Source organism: Melanotaenia boesemani, chromosome 12 (assembly GCF_017639745.1).
Source record: "Melanotaenia boesemani isolate fMelBoe1 chromosome 12, fMelBoe1.pri, whole genome shotgun sequence".
NCBI lineage: Eukaryota > Metazoa > Chordata > Actinopteri > Atheriniformes > Melanotaeniidae > Melanotaenia > Melanotaenia boesemani.
Genome location: NC_055693.1, coordinates 19,328,811 through 19,350,555, shown reverse-complemented (window position 1 = coordinate 19,350,555; position 21,745 = coordinate 19,328,811). Strand labels below are relative to the sequence as shown.

Here is a 21,745-nt window from a genome sequence, read left to right as displayed (position 1 = left end):
TGAATGCCGCTTTTATTGTATTGATGTTGGACAAATGGAAATTCTATCACAAACAAAACATCAGCTTGAGGCAGTGAATATTTGTAAAAGTAGAAGGTCATTTTTGAGTCGCTTATGATGTTGTAGGAACATGCTTGTATGTTAAAATCCTTTTCTGAAGGTGAAATCTTTAACTACAATTCATAATGGCATATTTCAACCATGACTGACACACCAACACATCACATCATCAAAACAAATGAGACGGATTTAATGTTTTTTTTTCTATTTAATTAATAGAAATCACTAATTAATATAAAATGTTAAAGAAATAAAAAAAATAAAATAAAATAAAGGCTGAAGTTTGACTTCATTTACTTGACAAAGCACGCATTAAGACAAAAATGCACGCGTTAAGACAGTATACAGGCTTTTACAGGCCAACTTATGGGCCTTATACAGAAGAATTCAGCATAATCTAGCAGATATTGTATTTGATATTTTAGCATTTGTCTCTGTAAAGCTGACAAAACTAAACAAAACTGTAAAATTCCAGGCGATACATGAAAAGGTTCCTTTAGTTGGATAACGCATCAGGAAAAGAACAGTGCCAGTGACGTCGCTGTACTATTGAATATTAGAGAACTGATGAAATCCCAAGTTAACTTGGTCTGACAATATTGTAAACAGTGGTGCATGACGCACAAACATTACACGACTTGTAGAGATTACTGTTAAAGAAGGTATGTCAAATCAAACAGGCAAGTTGGTTTGCTTCCCAAAGTAACCTGCCATAATGCAAATGGATGCAGAACAATTAAAGAGAGAAGTAAAACTGCTATGTTCAGATGTCTTTCAAACTAAAAAATGTGTCCAACAAAGTCTGCAATTCTAACAAAAACATCCATACTGAAATGCCCAGCAAACAATGTCTCTCTTATAGAACATTTCCAACAGTCCTGCTCCTATCGCATAAATTGAATAGATATTTTCCTTTTTCAAAACCACTGGGCAGTCTCAGAAATGCCCGATAAGCCATCTTTGGATGCCAAAATGTGTCCCAACAAGTCTTTTAAAATAAATATAGGTCTGTGCCACTATAAGGGCACTAAACCCACTAAGTCTTTTTTGTCTGGAGGTTTGTCTGGTCCATCCTCTGGTTGTCCGCAAAGGCCCCTTTTTCTGGGGAAAGACTCAAACGTCTGTTTTTATTTTATCCAGAGAGCTGTCGATCTTCGAAAGAGTCTTTTTGATGCGCAGTGCTGTTAATCTGGCTGACGGATTCTGGTACCAGCACTCCTTCATGAGTTTAGCCATAGAGGTCAAAGTCTAAAAATGAGACAAAATAAATTCATTAGACAGTTATTTCAATATCCAAAACACGTAGCCTGGGATAATGTGGGAGGGAATAACCATTGATCGATACTTACTGGATCTGAAAACCATCGGTTTGGGATGTTGGGCCTCTGCTGATCCACACACACGACCTTTTTCATGTCCTCAAAGCTGGGATCATTTGGGACCACATCATGAAAAGGTGGTTTGTAGTCCTCTACTATGCCTACAAATGAGGACACAATTTGGTTTTAGTGCTGCTAAGAAGGCAAGTTTATTTGTAAAGCACAATTCATCGACCGGGTGATTCAAAGTGCTTTACAAAGACACTGAAACATGAGGAAAATAAGAAGCATAATTAAAAATGATGAATTAATGCGACCTTCCATAGCCACTGCAGAGCTAATGTAATCTGTGACTGTGTCACAGCGTTTATCGACACTTCAATGCCAATCAGATACTGAATGAAATTTATGAGCAGTGCTGTAAACAGGATACATACACACCTTGTAAGCTGCTCTACATGATGAGCAGAGTTTATAAACACAATTTGGGTTATTAAAAGCAGCGAACTGCACAGAAGGAGACAACACGCTCATATTCCTACACTGCTGCTTTGACTTTACATCCATATGAAGGCTCAGTTTTTATTTGTCTGTCTTGGATTATAAGGATCAGACGCTCCATATTGGGCTGTAGATTTTCAAACATTGTGGTCAATTATTTTTTTAATTGGTTTGATTGTGTTCATAACCTCATCCTCAGCCGGAAAAATGCAATATTTTTGCTGTAGTCCTGTAAACAGTCTGCATTAACTGTGTTGTGCCAGTTTTTTGGGGTTAGAGCAAGAACTGCGTGGACAAAAGGGTAATAACTGTTTCTAAATCAGACTGGCTCTGAATCAGCTTTCGGACAGTTTTTGTAAAAAAATTAAAAAAAAACTGATACACCACAGAGAGGGTAAGATGTATAAAACTTAATATTTCTATCAATAGCAGAAAAGCTTCATTTATTTAAGTTGTAGTAATAAATTTGATTAATTTTGAGGCACAAACACCCTTATTCATGTTTTAAATTTACAACCGCTTGTTCTCCTACATCACTGAAATGAATGAAATGTTGATTCCTCTTGATGGGAAAGCTGTTCATACATGTACAAGCCCAGCAGATGGTCTGAAAGATTTTACTACTTCAGGACTGTACAGCATCCACCAGAATCTTGTACTGACCATTGCTGACTGTCCTCCTGGCGATCTCCCACAGGACAAGACCGAGGGCCCAGATGTCCACTCTTTTAAAGGACTCAAAGCAATCCATCTGGATGGAGTCGTCAAGCACCTCAGGGGCCATGTAGCGCTTTGTGCCAACTTTAGGGTTGTTGCCCACATCTAACTCATTAGTGTCTTGAAAATGCATGACAGCAAGGCCTAGAATGGAAAAAAAATGTTAGGTCTCCCTCCATTCAAGATTTAAGACTTAAAATAAACTGTGTGTGACATGAAATCTCCTCAGTTGCTTTTGTGTTGAGCAGTAACAGTCAAAAAAGCCTTAAATAGTCTAAATGCACATACACACACCTGCACAGAGGACAAAAATATCTCTTAGCTAATGATATACCAGACACATTTTGAGTGGAAAGTAACTTCCTGTCTCAAACAGCTTGATCAAGGATGACACTCTGGGCTCATTCAACTGATTTAAATTATAAAACATCACTTGATCAGATCAAACACTGTTCCAGCATACAGGATGTACTCGAACATAATAACAACAGGCTGACAAGACAAATAACTACTAGCATGTTTATCGGCACGGCAAAATGCGTCAGTCGGAGCAGAATTCATTACCCAGCCTGTAAACAAGTAAAGCCTGTCACCAGGTTATGGCATGTAACTGAATTAGATGTTATTCCGGTATCTGCAAATAGAACATAGGTGCATTAGATAAAGTAGTAAAAGGTCTTCCAAATGTGTTTTTGGTTGAGGACTGGGTGATACATTTAGTGTTGGTTGTTCTTCCTAAATCAACAACATATCTAGAGGAGTTAGATGGAAACAGAGTGATATTGCTGCAGATACATCTCTTATGTACACTAATAAGCCATGAGAATAAAATAACCTGTTCATTTTACTATGATGCACCAGCTAGTATCTGCTTTCCCCAAAGCCATATCAAGTTTTTACAACTCAAAAATAAATGCTATAGTTATTTTCTTTAAAATTTTATACATTTCCTCCAAATTCAGACCCACCTTAGACATTAAAATACATATTTGTACACACACTCATCAGCAAACACTTAAAATTCTCACCAAGGTCAGCGATGCAGCACTGTCCATTCTTTTTCACCAATACGTTTTTGCTCTTGAGGTCTCGGTGGGCGATGGCTGGCTTGCCCTGAGTGCCAAAGATCTCAACGTGTAAATGTGCAAGGCCGCTTGCTATGGAGAGTGCCATGCGGAGGCAGCTGGATGCATCAAGTGTGCTGAGTTGAAGATAATCGTACAAGGAGCCCATTTCATGGAAATGAGTGATGAGCCACAGCTGAGTACTGGAATTTCTGGAAGTCATGTCTGAGGCAATGAAGCCTGAGTGGAGAAAACATTTGAATTACTAACAAAACAGTACAGTTAACAGTAAGCACAGGACAGTCAAGCTACACATAAATTACCTTTATACATCACATTGCCTGTATAGTTCAATTTCTTTACCCTGTCTGTGTAAATCAGTGTTCATCTTCTGCATGTCCTCTTGAGTAGTTTACTGTTTGTGTTGTGCAGTGAGTATTCCCACAGGGTACTAAATTACACCCCATGTGATATATGTTACATACAACATACCCAAGATATTCTCGTGTCTCAGCAGTACGGTGTTGTAGATTTCAGTCTCTCTGAACCACGACTTCTCATCTCTGGAGGAGAAGATTTTCACAGCGACACTCTCTCCCTGCCACTGCCCCCTCCATACTTCACCATACCGGCCCTTACCTGGAAGGTGAGAGGAGGAGAAAGATTACTAAACAGTATAAATACACAAATGCCTTTTAAAATGTGGAGTTACATATCTCCATTTATATTGTTGCCGTGAGAAAGTGTTTTGCCTGACACTGCGTCCCGAACAGGGAGGGTGTGAAAAAGTAAACCTACAGAAATATCAACAATTTGTTCTAAGGACCAGGAAAACACTTTTTATAATAAATATAGGCGTTAAATTATGGTTTTAAAAGAAAAAAAAGTTTAACCTCTTCTTGAAGAGAGCCCCCTGTGTGGGGGGGCAGCATGAGATATGTGCAGTACAGAAGACATTTTCACATGCTAGGAAGCACCAATAACATGTAGCATACCAAAATGATGTGGAGATCCTCAACTAAAGACTCTACCAAGAATTCCTACCCGAACTAAACACAAACATCTGTTAAACTGCTCATGTTCACTTTTCTTAGCTGCTATTTTTGCACAGCTACTCATCAGACATTACTTATCAATTCCTAGATTAATCTGGCTGCTATCCTTTGGCTTTCATTGAAAGTAACAGTTTTTTTTAGGACATGACCATTTAAATTTTCTACTGTGTTTCAGGTGGATTCACTCTGACACAATAACACACATCAACACTTCCGTGGTAACCTCACATGTCTCATCTTTTGCATATACCTATATATTTTAACATCATATTTATTTTAGGGGTGCTAAAATTCAGTAATGGAGTTTCATATTTTGCAGACAGATCTGTCTATGTATATCTGCCTCTCCTTGAAGTTACAAGAATAAGACAAGCAAAAATAAATTTCAATATTGGCATCACATTATTTAACAGTAAGCAGAAAAATGAATAAATGCCAGTGTAGCTACCAGAATATACTTGTTGTGTAGAAAAGCAACAGTTTGGCAGCACCATAACAAACCGTAACACTTTAGTGCACTGCTGATATGGTGGTGGTGTTTGCAAATGTCAACGTTGATACTGCCCTCCAGTGGCCATATATCATTTCAAGAATATTTAAATAGAGCAGAGGTGGTGAAGAGTGAGGGGGGAGTGTTGCCTTAAGTTATTTCAACAGAGGCGACTTAGTCTTCAACACTGATAAATATGGCTGCTTGTGCGGTTGTGTGTAGGAAAATATTTTTCCTGCTGACTCTTGACATACCACAAACAATCTCTGAGCTAAATTGCAATCTTGGCTCAGGGGACTTCACTGCAGGACTGTTGCGCATTGACTCTGGCCCAGTTACAGAATATCCTCACAAACCTCTTCTGTTTTGAAGGCCTCAAACTGATTTTCTTATTTCATTATTTGATTTATAAGAGCAACAAGTGTTTTTATAAAATGCTCATACTGAACTGGTTTACTGGACTCACTGGTCCTGTTACTGAGGCCAGATCAAAGTGAACAAATTAAAACACCACAAGGTCTAATTTGAAGATTTAGCAAACAAAGATGCTATTAGCTCATTATTAGTTAAAAAATTTGTTCAATAAAATTTGTGTACAGCATATTTGTCTGTCAGAGTCTGGCTAATTCTGAGGCTTCGAGACCAGGACCATTTTTTTATATCCAGAATTTACCACATCTTTTGCCACAGGCTCCTGCGTCAGCAGACTTGGAATGCTTCACAGAAATGAATGAGGAAACTGAGGTTTTAAGGATTGCAAATAATCCAACAGTCTTTGGGATACTTACCTACACACTCATTGAGTGTGACTTGTCGAGCAACGGTTCTCTGAACAAGGAAAGGGAGCCCTGAACCACTTCCTGAGGTGCAGGAGTGATCCAGCAGATCCTAGGAAAAAAAATAAAAAACAAAGCACGACAAATTATATATTTATTAGTGTATCAGAAAATATTTGAGCATCTGAATGACAACCCACCCAAAAAGAATCCTGTGGTTCAAGCCTAAAAATGACGAAACACAGGGCATCTGGGACTCAGATGGAGATTAATACAAGAAAGCAGTCTTTGATGTGGCACCCACATGGGATGGTGGGGAGCAAGATGTGTGCGTGCCAGAATAATGCGTTTGTGTGTGTGTGGTTGTGCTGGAGGTGCTGAGTGCTCCCTGCTGAGTAAACAACACAGGAGCCTCCTCCTCCCTGGTGACTGGTGTGGGTGCTGGAGATTTTATCTAATCCAAGGGCCAGACTCCAAAACAGGCGCAATGCTGCTAAGCCTTCTATTTTTGTGTAATCTACAAAAACATGCAGTGTCTCAGGGCTGACACAGGAGGGCAGTGTGCAGCAACAGAGCCAGCATCTGCTGAGCAAAAAACAAATGACTGAACCAGGGGAGGGAAGAGGACTGAAAACAGAGACAAGTGATGCCTCAGATAAACAGATGCATAATGCAAGAGCTGCCTGTGAGACAATTTGGAATCACAACACAAGAATCCAAGATGGAGGCCATAAAATGAAAGACGAGTTACTCTGCAGGGGGTTTAAATCCCCCTCTCTTTGGTACAATGACTGTTTTTTTTTTTGTTTTTTTTTTTAGGGTGGAATATTTGGGCCTGGCCTTTCCAGAGCAGAATGCAATCAAAGCAAGGCAATATCGTTATAACCAGAGAGGATGTTTGGACAGCAAGCTGCAGAAAAAAGAGCATGTGTGTGTTTCAGTCAGCTTTGCTTTCCACTGTTTTAATAATCTTCCTTATGTTGCTGCCAAGCACTTTTTTAATTATGCTGAAGTACACAAACTGTGGCTCCATACTGGAGCCCTTAACGGCCAAGTGTACTGATGGACTTTGGAAATAGAAAGACAGAGAGAAGGTATCCAGGTGGTTTGTGACATATGAACAAATACACATGACAGCTATACTTGCACTTTACATTTCTGAAATTAAATAGCATAATCCGGAATTTGATAAGTTAATAAAAACCTGCAATATTTTTTTACAAGAATCTAGAATTACAAAAAAGGAAAGTAGCCAAGGATCTTGTCAGGACACCAACTGAATTGCGAGTGGTTGCTGCTATCTAGATTACACAGTGTGAGCCAGTGAATGCACTGGGATGCCTTTTAAACTAAATGCTAACCACAGGACTCCACCTAAACTCTGGATCAGTTTAGCAGGCCTCAAAACATAAACCACTCTGTAGGAAACTTATAGTCCATGGTTAAAAAAGGATAAAATATATAGCAGAGACATTCTTTTATGCGACTGTTGGGAAAAATGCTTAACAAGTTATGTCTTTCCACCCACACCCACACATTTACACACAAACGTTGCTTATGAATCCGCTATGCACGACTTCAACCCCCTTTTTTTTTCTTCTCTCTCTTTGGACAAAAGTACCAAAACATTCTTGAGATTATGATCTGGAAAGTACACAATGCTCCACAATGATGGTCTGCTTTGTTGAATCATGTTGAATCATCAGACCTTGCTGATGTTGACCCAACAATCACACTACCTGTGTATGTAAGGCTTAACCATTACCTGTGTTTGCACATCTACCCATAAGTAGATGCACTAAACACACAAGTACATTAGGATTTCTTAATAAAGAGCTTTAAACACAGAAGAAATTACTTATACTGTGGATAGCCTTACAAAGGGCGCTGATTTTATGACAAACCTAAACCTAAAACCTAAACTTGGAGAAGCAGCATTTAGCTGTTATGCTGCAAACAAGTGGAACAAACTGCCAGTGGAGATTAAACTTTCACTTATAAATCCAGGTTAAAACATCTCTGTGGTGTGGTGTCTTTTTTATCTTGCTTTCATTATTTTATTGTCATTTATTATTTTATTGTGATTTTTGCTATTTGTTGCTGCCTTTTACTACTTATGAATGCTTTCTTTGCACCATCTGTAAGGCTTTTAATGTTTTATGTAAAGCACTTTGAATTGTCCATGAAAAGTGCTATGCAAATAAACTTGCCTTGCCTTAAACTAAGGATTATTTTGTATTTTCACATAAGTCTTTCCCTCTACTAGTCCAAGCTTTCTTTCACCAGACAAAACGATTTTTCTCCTTTTAAATAAAAAAAAATTTCCCAGATGGCCATTACTGCCTTTTACTAAGAACTGCTTGTGTCTGACCGCTGCACCACCAATGCTTTCATCACAGCTTTAAAACTGCTCCATAACAATGTCATAATTATCTAAATATTTATGCCATTTAATTTATTTAATTTTCTATTCAATAAATTAACAAAATAGATAGGCAGAAACCATAAACAAACTAAATGAAGAACCAAAAAAGGGTCAGAATACTTTGTCAGCACTATATAAAACAGCTGGGTCTGACAGCCAGAGAGTAACAAGGCTAAATCAAAATAAATGTGTACACTTTGTTATTGTTCCTCATTCAATTTGACTTTCATTTGTTTCAGCTCTGATTTGTTTAATTTAAACAAAGCAATTGTGCAAACAGACCACACTTTAGTTTCAGTTTTCTTTTTTAAGAGTCACTGCACATTGGTTTTTAATGAACTAGCAGTTACTCACTAAACAGCTCAAGTTGTACTTCTTATTTACAGATTCACAGAATTTTAAAAATAAAGTTAATGTCCTTAAAGAACCTAAGCACAGTGCTCCCACTATTTCTGCAGTGTGTGCAAGAGCGAGTAAAAAAAAAAATAACTGGATTTAATTGGGCTTAATCTCTAATAGACCATTCCATTATTGCAGCTCTTAATATTGAACTTTCAAATGATTTCCAATCGTTTTATTTCCTTTTTAAACACAGCAGAGGAGGTAGCCTCCCTCGTGGTTCATGGCAAGCACTACTCACCGCCAGAGTGCTCTCCCCCACGTTAGATGCTATGAGTCCATCGATAGTTCCATATTCAGCCTCTCGTGATGGCAGTCTCTCCATCTGGTTGCGGTGGATGCGTCTGAACGCGAGGATAGCCGCAGCAGAGAGGATGATGAGAACAATGATGGGCGCCACGATGGCAATAGTCAGTGTGGTCACACTGTAGTTGGGAAGCTCATCAACTGAAAGAAGGTATGACAATAAGGATACATTTCTTTAGATAAGCTGACCTTTTAAAGGTGAAATATGGTTTACTCTATAAATAATAAATCCATCTTTAGTCAGTCTTAAGACTGAACATGTTTGCAGTAAAGGACAGATGAGAAACTCCATGAGAACTGAGCTTTAGAGCAAAAAACACTGAGGGAAAACTCTTATTTGCATATCTAGATAAATTATTTTGATTGAACAACTTATTTTGTGGAGTATATAGACAAGTGTTTCCAGCCTGTTAGATCTAATATCAGTGGTGTACTTGTCAAGTCTTTTGTACACTGACAATACATACTATTCAGCATCATGAGTTGAAGGCATGGTTGCCATGGAAATGTGACACAAAGCCTACAACTTGCTTTACCACAACTACTAAATTTACTGACTATAACAGAAACATCATATTAACATTGTGTGTTACACTAACCAAGTTTTACTTTTATTGACAGTTTAAGTTATTTTCTTTTATTCGTAATGCAAAATTTATTCTACATCAGTCAAGAACTTTCAATTTGGTTATAATGTCAGACATTCATGGTTACTCAATACTTCTGCCTGATGACAAATAAATATCACGAGGATAAAAAAAAAAGGATCAGCGAAACAATGGCTAACCTCTCAGCATTAAGGAGCAGAAATATTAGAGAATATATGGGCACCAAAAAGCACCTCTCAGGAACTGTGCTTACAGCTGCTTCTTCTTCCCAACCCCCCCCCCCCCCCCCCCCCCCCCCCCCCCCCCCCCCCCCCCCCCCCCCCCCCCCCCCCCCCCCCCCCCCCCCCCCCCACACACACACACAAATAAATCCTGTGATTTTGGATGTTGCTTTATATCAGTATAGATTTTTCTGGTAGCTGGAAAAGCAAGAAAGCATCCTATTGGAGTTGTTACTTGGGTGGTTTAGGACACATTTGTGTGTAATAAGAATCCTTACTTCTTACTTGAGCAAAAGAGGGTTTGGGTCTTGGTACTAGTCTCACAAATCTTTTCACTCCCTTAACTATTTCACTTTGATCCAGTTCTCAAGGGAATAGTGAGTTATGAATATTTACTTGAAAACATTACATAAAGCTCAGCTGTAGAAGAAAACCTACAAGTGAAAGAAACAGCAAGGGAAAACAGCTCTGTCTGCAAATGCATTTCTCTCCTTCAATTCCTTTCTGCCCTCACCCTCTAGCTCTTGCCAACTAGCTCTCACAGCCACCAATAGGATAGAGGAAGAAGCACAGCATGGCTAAATATTATTAAAAACCTCTTCCAGAGTCTCTGTCTTCTTGGTGCCATAAATTCTCGAGAGTGTGACCAGACAGAGGTGCAACTCTGGCCAATATCAAAAGAGCCAGATCATTTCACCATTGATGGCAAAGACATCTCAGTGGGAAATGATGGAGTGGGAAGAAAAACATAGAAATACAAAGCAAACAAACCCCTGTTGAAATAGCAGGTTTTTATAAAGTAAAATCAGTTTAACTATGATAAAGTACATCAGAATTTTCCTCCTTAAAGGGGCAAAAAGTGAAACTGTTTCACCGCAAGGTGTGCTGCTGTGCACTGCCTGTAGACCAATACAAAGTGTGTCATAAGCCACACCTCCTACCTCTTCCCCCATCTCGCCTCGTCTGCGAATGAACGTGCAAAGTGCAAACACACTGAGCAAAACCATATCACCATTTTGTGAAACATGTTGGAGTAACGTGTAGCTCCGTGGAGGCCCAACGCGCACCTCTTCCAGACCTAACATGCAACCCTGCTACGCAGACCGTTACGCAGAAGTACTCCCTTATAAGTGGTCAATTTGGGATTATGAATTTCCAGATTCCTGGATCTTCCTACTGAATTTGTGTAGTAACAGCCCATGGACCCAATGGATCAAGTTGATGAACCATACTGGACGCCATTGTTGTAACAGTAACATTAAAGAAGCTGCAAGTCTCTCTGGGTAGTACGGGCTGCTACTTACACCTAATAATAATCTATATTCTTCATAAATCCAGGCTAAGAAATAGTTTATCCCAGAAAGAAAAACATTGGAGAATGGCAAAATTTTTCAATTACACTTGCGCCCCACCTCATTTCCTCCTTCCTTACCCTTTCATTTTTTATTCTTTCAGGCAGGATAGGTGGATAAGCCCCATTTCCACCAACAGGTGCGGGTTGGAGCAGGATGGGATGCTGTTTTTTTTTTTTTTTTGCATTTCCACATGTGAAAACTGGGAAGAGTACCCTAATATACAACTTGTCCTACTTTTTTGGGACCCTTGGGTTGGGGTACCAATCTAACATATCTGACCCAAAAGGGTGGAGCTTGACACACTGCAATCCGTTGATTGGTTGAAAAAAAAAAAAAGTCACATCCAGTGTGACCTGGCATAAAAACAAAGCAGGAATGGCTCCTTGTTTAGAGCAACAGATTTTCTTTTTGTTGATTAAATCTCTGTTTAAAATGGCGTCACGAAGCACCACCAAAAAGAAAGAAGACAAACTGTTGGATGAACATCATTCTCCTCCTTTGTTTCTGAGTCATGTTTCGGTTCTACTTTCAAGAAGGCGCTGCGTTGCGATGGTGTCATGCTATTACGTAGCTGAGGCATCTGTCGCTACTCAGCTGTGGGAACGCAACAAGATTTACAAACCTTTTCTCTCTACTCTAATCGTCCCGTTCCAACACGTACCTGCTGGTGGAAACAAGGCTAAAGAGTGGTAGTATTTCTGTCATCCAAATGGCCTCCCAACGCTCCAGTTGACAGGTTAATCCTTACCCACTAAAAGGGACACCTTATCCATGCTGTCTTAAAAGCTTCTCTTATAACCATGTGGTGTCCTAAAGTATGCTTTCTGCATGAATTCCTAGATTAATGTACTAAAGTGTTAGACTAAAAATACATTTTTTTTTAAATTAACAACTAAACATAATTTTTACTGTGACACATGGTGGTGGCAGCATCAATCATGACTTTAGTTAAGGTTGAGAGAATAATAAATATTTCATATGTCTGTGATTAAGATGAAGAGTAACCTCATCACTTCGGAGTTCTTCCCACGAGCAGCTTGCGATTTGTTTTGACTTTCTTGGCAAAGGCTTCAAATATTTTTAGGACACAAAACAAGCACCTGTTTTAACAAGTGTGTAACCAGTGGAACACTGAGTCTTACAAAACCAAACCCTCACTCTTCTTCTTAATAAAATGTAAGTTGAAGTTTGCGTGGCATCGGCTCAGAGATTAACACAGTAATCAGAATTTAATACTAAAGAACGACAGATGGAAACTTTTGAGAATTTAATCAGTTTCTGTACTTGTGCAGCTTTCTGGATAGTACTGTTATACCTTGGACAGGCAGCTTCACAATGATGTCCATGTTGCAAAGGTGCCCATGGCAACACTCGACAGTCTGGTCTCTGGAAGGTGGGGTCTTGCAGGTCATCGTGCTCTGCTCATAGACCTTAAAGCAGCCTTTCTGGTACACCAGGGAGCCAGAACTGACTGTCAGAGATGAGAAACACTGGTGGCCCAAGCAGCGATTCCCCGTCACACATGAGCTCCCCTCGCACACACACTCGTGCTCCTCTTTGATCAAGGACTTCACTTCGTCTGTTGTAAAAGATCCAGAAAATAGGTCTTGTAAGAAGGTAAATTTTGTGTTGTTTTTTTTTAATTAAGATTCAATTTTAATGAAAATTCTTAAGTGACTTAAGGCTGAAAATAAATGGCAGCCGACACATATTTGCACAATAAGTCACCTTTCCCTGGAGCTTGCACAGTGACGTTCATGTTACACAGATGGCCCTGGCAGCACTTGATAACATGGACCGACGAGGGTGGCAGAGAACAGGTAGCTCTGCCCTCCTCATCATCCCTCAGGCAGCCCTTCTGTTGGACAGCTGTCCCGTCAATCATCTGCAGTGAAGAGAAACACTGCTGGCCTGTGCAGCGATGGTCATGCTCACACATGCCACCCTCGCATACACACTCTTGGTCTCTTAGGACTGGTCTGCCAGCAGACTGTTCGACATCTGATAAGAGGAAGCAGAGATATGAGGAAAGCCATTAGAGCAATAACATTACTAAGCCATTAAATTAAATGGCATTCACTCACATCAGAACACATGCAGATTGAAAACATCTCTTGGCGGGCCAGTCACTAAAGAGGCCACAGAAGTTTGTTTAAATGCATTTTCCTCTTTGAAATCCAACACCTGCTACTGTATGATGGATTTCCTGCCAACTCAACTTCCATTCTTTGAAAAATGAATTAAGGCTAAAAAGAGATCATGTTACCACTTTCCTAGTCCAGCTCTTTAAATGAATGACTTAAAGAAAATATTGAGCTCACAAATACATACACAGGATCCAATATTCATATTGTGTTATCGATTTTAAGTACATCCCCCAGTCCTTGCAGAAATGAAGCTGTTACTGTTGACTGATTAACGAGTCTACAGGAGAAGCTCTTGGCCACTTTAACAGATTTATAAAATGATTTTCCATATTGGCAGTAGGCTTATTAATGATGCTGTTCTGCAGCCAACTATAGGGCATTAGAAAGAGTCCAGTGTTTAATTATTTGGACAGTGACTCATTTTTAATCGAGGATATTTATTTGTAATAATTATAACATTAAATTTTATGGTTTATTTTGAGCAAAATCAATACTGAAAGAACTATAGGCAAAATGCAACCCATGTAATATATGTAACATGTACATTTCTAACACTTTTCAATCTTATTAAATCTATTACATTAATACTGATGCAAAGACCATTTTTCACAAATGAAGCTGTGGCTTAGAGGTTTTTCAGCCAGTTATTAATAACAAAGTTCTGTGGATTTTACCAACACCACTAAAAAAAAAGAAGTCATCAGCTAAGACAACTACATTCCCAATCTGTTGCAAAGACTGATAGCATACTCTATGGAACAATATGATGGATAGCAGGAGAGGGAAATAATCATTTCAACTTTATTTAAAAATGTTAAATTATAAGAGGTAAGAGAAATTTCCACACAATGTTATAACTCTCTCTTTGCAGGACACCTCACCTTTCACTGGGGACTGCAAGGTAATGTTCGTGTTACACAAATGTCCGGAGCAGCACACCACAACAAGCTCGGGAGTTGGTGAGTTTTTGCAGCGCAGCTCATCTTCATTACCCACAATGCAGCCCCTCTGAAAGACGGATGTCCCGTTCAGAACTGAGAGAGATGTGAAGCACTGCTGTCCAAAACACCGTTCCCCACTGCTGCAGGAAGGTCCGTCACACAAACACTCATTTCTCACATTGTTCACACCTGGAAAGAAAAACAATTACATAAAAGATCAGAATCTCCTTGAACGGACTGGCCTGCACTGGACTGATCATTTACCCCCTAACCCTACCATAACGTAGATGTATTACTGCTTATTTTTTGTGGTAATATACAATCTGGGCTAATTCATCTTACTAGTACGTTTATTATCAATATTGGAGAAGCTGTGACATCCCAGTCTAAAAAGCACTTTCCATGGTGATCTACTGCCACTGCAGCTGTTTAAAATAACACTGCCAGACAGCTGATGAGAGGGAGACAGACTGAGGAGGGGGTGGCGAAAAGAAAAAAAAATTATGTGATTTTCAGTCTTCATGCCTGTGAGAGACAAGACGGGGACAGAGAAAAATACAAAAGCTGAGACACTGTGTGTGTTAAATAGATTAAAAGAGTGAAGCTGCAGCTGTCTGGTACACACCTTTTTTGCTACTCTAAGGACTTTGGGCTGTAATCATAGTCTTTGCAGTGGCAAACTGATGGCTCTGCAGTATAAACCCATGTTCAGAAGTAGCATGATAACTAAATTTAACCAGATTCTGTCCAGTTTGGCTCTTCTTTACAGCTCTCTTTTAGTTCTGCTGTGAAAAGCTGTGCTTTGTGACAAGATGCTTACCTTCCAAGCTGGAAAAGGGAAGGACCAGAGTGAGCACTACCAGGAGAAAGACCCCACTTGTCATTTTAGACCTAAAAGGACAAAGCAGGGAAAAAAACAAAAGCAAATGAAAGATGTAATTCCATTAGTGCCTAAAAAAAATAAAATTATATTATATATATATATATATATGTAAATAAAATAAAAAATATGAGGGGTGGAGGGCACTAAAAGATGACAATGACGATTTGGGATACCTTTCCTTGTTTTCATACAAACACACACACACACACACACAAAAAGTCAACACCAAGTTTAAAATGCTCAAGCAAAGTGGGTCTCATGCCTTCCTGTTGTCCTGGCAACAAGGCATTGAGTGGCAAGCAATGGGGAGACTGGTGCTATCCTATTGGCTGACTCAGTGCATGAGTGTGTGTTTGTGTGTGTGTGTGGGTGTGTGTGTGCTGATGTCGGTGTGTTGGAGGGACAGGCTGCTTGCATTGAGGAAAGAGTAGCAGACATACATGAGGGGGAAGAGGTGAAAGAGGAGAGGAGAACAACTACTTAAAAAGTTTATTAAATTAACATCTGAACAGATGAGCAGAATAACACGATCAACATTCAACGGGCAGAGTGCCATACCCAGTAAGAAAAATAGCACTGGGACAATCAGCAGTCTTGCCCAAAAACAACAGATTGGAACAAACTTCCAACTGAATTAAAAATATCCCAACATTTCAAAATATTCTGCACAGAAACAACAAAAAAAAAAAAAAAAAAAAAAAAAAAAAAAAGAAAATTGTTAAAAAACAGACATGTCAGCATTATTATTTGTTGTGTTTCCCTTGATTTTGTATCTACTTTATGGGACGATGAGGGAAGTATGACGGACGGGGGGTTACTCGAGCTTACTAGCTGCTGTACATGGTCCCGGCTAAATAATATAAATAAACTCAACTTAACTACACAATTGCCCGAATACTATCTTTTTAGATACATGGAGAAGGTATGATCCTTTAATATTTAATGCATCTGTAGGAATGTGCATTGTGCAGCTATGTTTGTTTTGCTTCACCCCCCCCCAAATCAAGCTAACCATTTTGTAAAGACAATATTTAATTTTTGTGGAGACATAGCCTGAAGCGTACCCCGTTCATGGTAATCTAAGCACAGGGAACGTTATCTTAGCAGCATGTGCATGTGCGCCTGAGTGCATCTGTGCCACTGATAAATACCCCAACACCACCTACCTCCAACCCCACCCCAATCCTTTGTGCCCGTCTCCCAGACATAAATGATTAAGCGCGTAATGTTAGCATTAGCCCAACGGCATCGTCTGCACAGGCCACTCACACACAGACCACATGCTGCTCCTTTAATCAGAGCACAAAAAAAGGCTGCCACCAGAGATAATCAGGAGCTCTGTCTGCTCCCCTTGGACCAGGAGAACAGAAACGGTGATGGGGGCAGAGAACGGGCAGGAGGGCATGAGGAGACATGGGAGGTTTGGCCTGGGGGCAACTGGGGGACAGTAGGTCAGTGAGAGGGGTGAGTGTGTGAGACGTGTGGGCCGAGGAGGACTGCAACAGTGAGGTAAACTAAAGGAGGGGAGGCGGGGGTGGAGGTTAGGTGTCTAGTGTCAGCGCCCAGAGGGACAGTGGGAAGAAGGGCACCATACTGTGGGATGGGGGATGGTGGGGGTGTCTGGGTTGACTACAGTGGAGTCAGGAGGCCTAATGAAACAGGACAAAGATAAGCAGAAGAAATAATGAGGCAGACGGATTGATAGCTCACTTGAATTAAGTCTAGCATGTGTCATGAGGCTCTTCTTAATAGCTTAAATCAGTGAGGATAGATGATTTACTGCATTATTGTTTGTATTTACTGCTGGAAGACCTGAGGGGACAGTGAAAAATCTCTCAGTTTATCTCTCTTTCTCAGACACTTTGTCTTAAACATGTTTCGAAGAGTTAACCAACCAAAGAGCATAATATATTGTTGCCACATTTGTGTATTTTGGTGTTATAAATACAGCAAATGATTTAGCCTGTGTACTGCAAACCTGCCCAACTCTTCCGGTTACCTGGTCTTCAGCATGTGTTCAGCCAGATCTGATAAAAATCTGAACACGAAAACTATCTTTAAAGATTTGGGCAGTACTACAGGCATTTACATGCAAACAAATTTAGTTAAGTTTAGTATTTTTCTTCTTCATCTTCTTCTTTAATTTGCAAAAACTCAGGAAAGTGTCCCACAGTAATGCTTGACACATGAGGTTTTGCTTGACAAAAAGCAGCCAGAGCTAGTCTTGATACTGGAAACCATTGAAGGGTTTCTTAGGAGGGAGGGAGGGAGGGCCAGCATCTGCAGAACCGATTGCTATCTAAGTACACAATTTTGTGGTCCTCTGAGTATCTATGTGTATGTCTATGTGTGTGCACAGTGCAGCCTTCTCCTGCATATTGAATTCTTTGGTAGTGTTGTGTAGCTGGCATTCACAGTATGTACTACTTGCCAAGAGTGTGCTTTTAATCCCCAGCGTCCTCTGATGTGGTGTTGTATTGGGAAGATGGAAAGTATATATAAGGTATATATTATTTAACATTTCATTTTAATAACCCTAAATAGATTACACAGAAGAGGACATTTTATACAAACTTTTAAAGCTCTACAGTTGGTTACTTATTATGCAACCAATTGTGTGCTGAGCTCATCCAATAAATATGTAAGAAACTCTACAGATCAAATATTTTGGATGTCAAGCTAAGCTAACATTACAAAAAATTGTGAAGAGATTTGGATCATTTTTTAATACCACCACTTACTTTGTAATGATGGCAATGAAATCTGGGAGGACTTGTGCAGTTTTTGGTTGTTCTAACAGCAGTGAAAAAATTCAGTTGTGGAAAAAAACTGAATGAAAACAACATAGACCTTTAATTCACGATGACTACCCACGTCTGAGACCTCTCGGTTTACACAGATTCCCTAAGCGAGCACAAGACAGGGACGAGCGACAGAAGTGAGTCAAGAATATTAACACAAAGGATTTTATTCACAACAACAGCACAGAAATTTTAGGTGAAAAGTTGTCAATCTGACACTAAATTCTGCATTTTCCATGTTGCTGTCATGTTTAATATGCTAGCTATTGTTAACGGACTAAGAGACAAGGGGCTGCCCTGCTGCTGAGAGTAAATGACTAATTTGGGAGATATTGTGAAATGTGACAAAGTGCAGACCTGTCGTGCAAGAAAAGCATTTGAACTTAATTTTCTAGTCTCAAAGATTATTGTTAACTCGCGAAAATTCCGTGATACGTTTTATTAGAATGTGAAACATGAAATATTTGTGTTCTTGTCTTTGAATGAGGAAACTGTGCATACAGCAAAACGTCTAATTTACAGAACCTGATGAAGTTGTACTTCATGTTGGACTGAGACATGGAGAGATTCTGCTGTTACTCTTTAGATAATGCGATGATCATGTTGACGTTGGATCCCTAAATCAGACATGCTGGTAACTATTTTCCCGCAGTTCATATAAATAATTTTATTCTAATTCACATAAAACAGCTATATAATATATGTTATATATAATTATTTCCTGATTTGTGTAAAGAATATCAATCTAATGTTAGAATGTTAAGAAGGCATGTGTTTTGTGAATAAAATGCAATGATGCTTCCCATCAGAGACAATGGATGAAAACAATCTGTCAATGTCTTAATTTACCCATTGGAATTAACAAACCCGAGACCTGCTGCTGATCTCCTAAAGGGATCTGTCAATCAGGGAAACCACATAACATAGAAACAGGAAATAATTCTTAAGCGGAGCATCATGTTTTGTACAGTTTCTGGTAAAATGTAGCTCAAGAGAAGTACCAAGAACAATATTCAGGAGCTTTACTAACTTTGTTCTTTTGGTTTTGAATTATTGAGTTTAAGTGTTTTTTTAGGTTCACATACTATATCTATAGCGAGAATAAAATTTGTAAGTACAGGAATAATACTTTAAACAGAGCATTTATCTTGTAGTTAGTTCAAAATCTAAACATTTTATCCAACACAGGTATTTGGTTGGAAAATTTCAGAACCTCTAAGATGCCCACAAGTGCTTAGAACCCAAGAGAAACAGCTGAAATAGACATGGCCCAGTGAAAAGTATGTTAGGTTAGATTCCTGCTGAGTGCTGCTCAGGAGAAAGTAAGCCTACCATTTTTCTGACACATTTCATTCCCAGACTCTTTCCAGTGTTCCCACTCGACAGAGTTTTTCATAAGCAGTACTGTGAGAGGTTGAGCAGAGCTTAAAGTGATTATGTGGAGGTGATTACACATGCTTCTCACGTGCTGTTGTAAGTACATCTGAATGGTGAAAAAAAAATTTAAAAACAATCTGACATGTTGGTACACATTCCCTCTAAAAAGACTACAACATGAAATAATAAGCTGAAAAATTGTATCGTTACCCATTATGTCAAACAGACGGTCTTAACAGCTTTCCACAGCAACCAAAACACAGCAGTGTTTGGATGCTTTATTATTTTAGTCTATTTTGTATTCAGGTCAGCTAAAGATGAGAATGACAAAACACTACTCTGTCTGATGAGTGTGGTGTATCAGTGAGGTTGAGGAGGGAAGAGGCTGAAACCCTGCAGGAGCTGCTGAGTCATCATGCTGGCAAAGAGGGAGACGGGAGGTGGAATCTGTGTCTGAGCTGGCAGGCTGGCACAGTTAACCATGGCGCAAATAGCCTGGGCACCGAGGAAACTGCAGCAAACTGCAGGACAGCGAGTGGAAGAAACAGGCCGGGCATGGGCAATGCAGAGCCTGCTGTTTGTGTCCCTGTCACCCCCCCCTCTGACCCACACCCAGACAGCCAAAGAGTCAGCATGCCATCAGGGACACGCAGATGGTTCGCTCCTAGGTGGATGTGGGTGTAATGCAGACCTGAGGGCGAAATCTGTCCTCTTTCAGCAGCCCACGTTCATATCCACACCACAGCCTGGGAGATCAACATGCTCACCTTTCTCTGCCTTGTCAAATACACCACTTGGGATAATTAAACCAAAGATAGAAAAATAAACAACCTTAACTTAAATCCTAAAAAGATTAGGAGAGACTCACATTTCATTCAGTAGTGCAAACAAACTGTTAACCTTGCAGAGCCTTTCCTTTAAGAAAAAAAGCTGATCAATTTATCAAACATCAGAGCTTAATTAAAATGATGTTTCAGAATCTGTAGATAAGATAGATGTACCTTAAAACCTAAATTTCTAAAGAAAAAAAACTATGAGCATGCTAAAGACTATAAAACTGATGTTGATATCAACAAATAAGTTATCTGAAGAAAATTCAAACCCACAGTGCATCACCTTTACAAAACACTGAAGCAAATTAGTTTAGGAACAATGTGATGAGTCCTGTCATCTTAAATGTTTGTTATCTAGAGTAGGACTTTCTCTGTAGCTGGAATTGGCTTAAGGCTCCTACACACCGTGAAATAACATATCTTGCAGATTCATGCATATCATACTGTGTGATGGGACTGATAAAGATTGGTTGGAAAAGCTGTGCTGACTGTAAAACACCAATCTGAAGTAAATGAGTATGATGACCATCTGGTGACATGTAGCTTTATGATGTAAAATAGAAAAACAGTAGTAAGGCAAAAAGAAGGTGGGACAATCTACAGTGTGTGTGTGTGTGCGTGTGTGGGGGGGGGAGTAAACAAAAAAGGGCTTCAATCATTACAGCCCAACTTCATTTCTGAGGCTTCATCTCCAAATGAAATATACAGCTGACCAAATGAAATACAAATGAAGTATTCTGTGTGAAATGTCAAAAGCAAGCATCAGTTACATGATCTAATGGTTGATTCACTGTATCTTCTGAAAAAGCCAGATGAAAGGCACATTTTAAGTGGCTTGCATGTCTTCCTTGTTTTTTCCAAAAAGAAAAACATTTTTAAAATTTCCTCCACTAAAAACCTCCAAGCTGCAACCTTCATGTTGAAAACAATATTTTATCACAAATATTTAGTTTATGTCATCTGCCTGGCCTGCCTGATTCTTATAATGAGAAGGTGTAAGGATCCACAGAGAACATGTTTACAACATTTTTGTGAAGATGTTCTATGCTGGACATCTATTCAAGGAAAGCATTGTAGCTGGATCTTGGGTCGATTGCCCTGTGAGATAATTGTGACTGAATTAAAGAAACAACCGAGTTTTTCTTCTCCGTTAGGAATTATAAGGTTTCAGAGCCCGATTGTGGGCCCGGATATGTTAACTAGATCTGGGCAAACTAACAAAGTGAATTGGATCTGCATATTTTTACTTATTTTTTATCGTCAATGCATGGGAATACAATTTTATTTGCAGAAAGAGGCTTTAAAAAAATTTGGGGAATTAAGTTATATCATTACTGATACATAAGACGTAAAGAAACAAATGAGAAGTACTTAAAACTTAGTGCCACGTAAAAAAACATGTTGGCTCCTCTAATTTATGTCCTACACTGCTGCCTTGTGTGACAAATGAATGACTCTTCTGACTGG

General features: G+C 39.3%; 1 protein-coding gene across 1 annotated transcript in view; it reads right to left on the bottom strand.

The window, feature by feature from the left end:
- The window catches only part of LOC121650382 (activin receptor type-1-like), a 32,221-nt gene continuing 10,476 nt past the window's right edge, over positions 1 to 21,745 (bottom strand). Inside the window, exons 2-12 of the mRNA XM_042001865.1 lie at positions 15,205 to 15,275; positions 14,325 to 14,573; positions 13,025 to 13,297; positions 12,612 to 12,875; positions 9,048 to 9,253; positions 5,995 to 6,094; positions 4,154 to 4,300; positions 3,626 to 3,901; positions 2,544 to 2,741; positions 1,410 to 1,540; positions 1 to 1,308 (exon numbers count right to left, since the gene is read on the bottom strand). Coding sequence (XP_041857799.1) covers positions 1,174 to 1,308; positions 1,410 to 1,540; positions 2,544 to 2,741; positions 3,626 to 3,901; positions 4,154 to 4,300; positions 5,995 to 6,094; positions 9,048 to 9,253; positions 12,612 to 12,875; positions 13,025 to 13,297; positions 14,325 to 14,573; positions 15,205 to 15,268 — 2,043 coding nt within the window. The 5' untranslated portion in view covers positions 15,269 to 15,275 and the 3' untranslated portion in view covers positions 1 to 1,173. The remainder of the gene's footprint in view (positions 1,309 to 1,409; positions 1,541 to 2,543; positions 2,742 to 3,625; positions 3,902 to 4,153; positions 4,301 to 5,994; positions 6,095 to 9,047; positions 9,254 to 12,611; positions 12,876 to 13,024; positions 13,298 to 14,324; positions 14,574 to 15,204; positions 15,276 to 21,745) is intronic.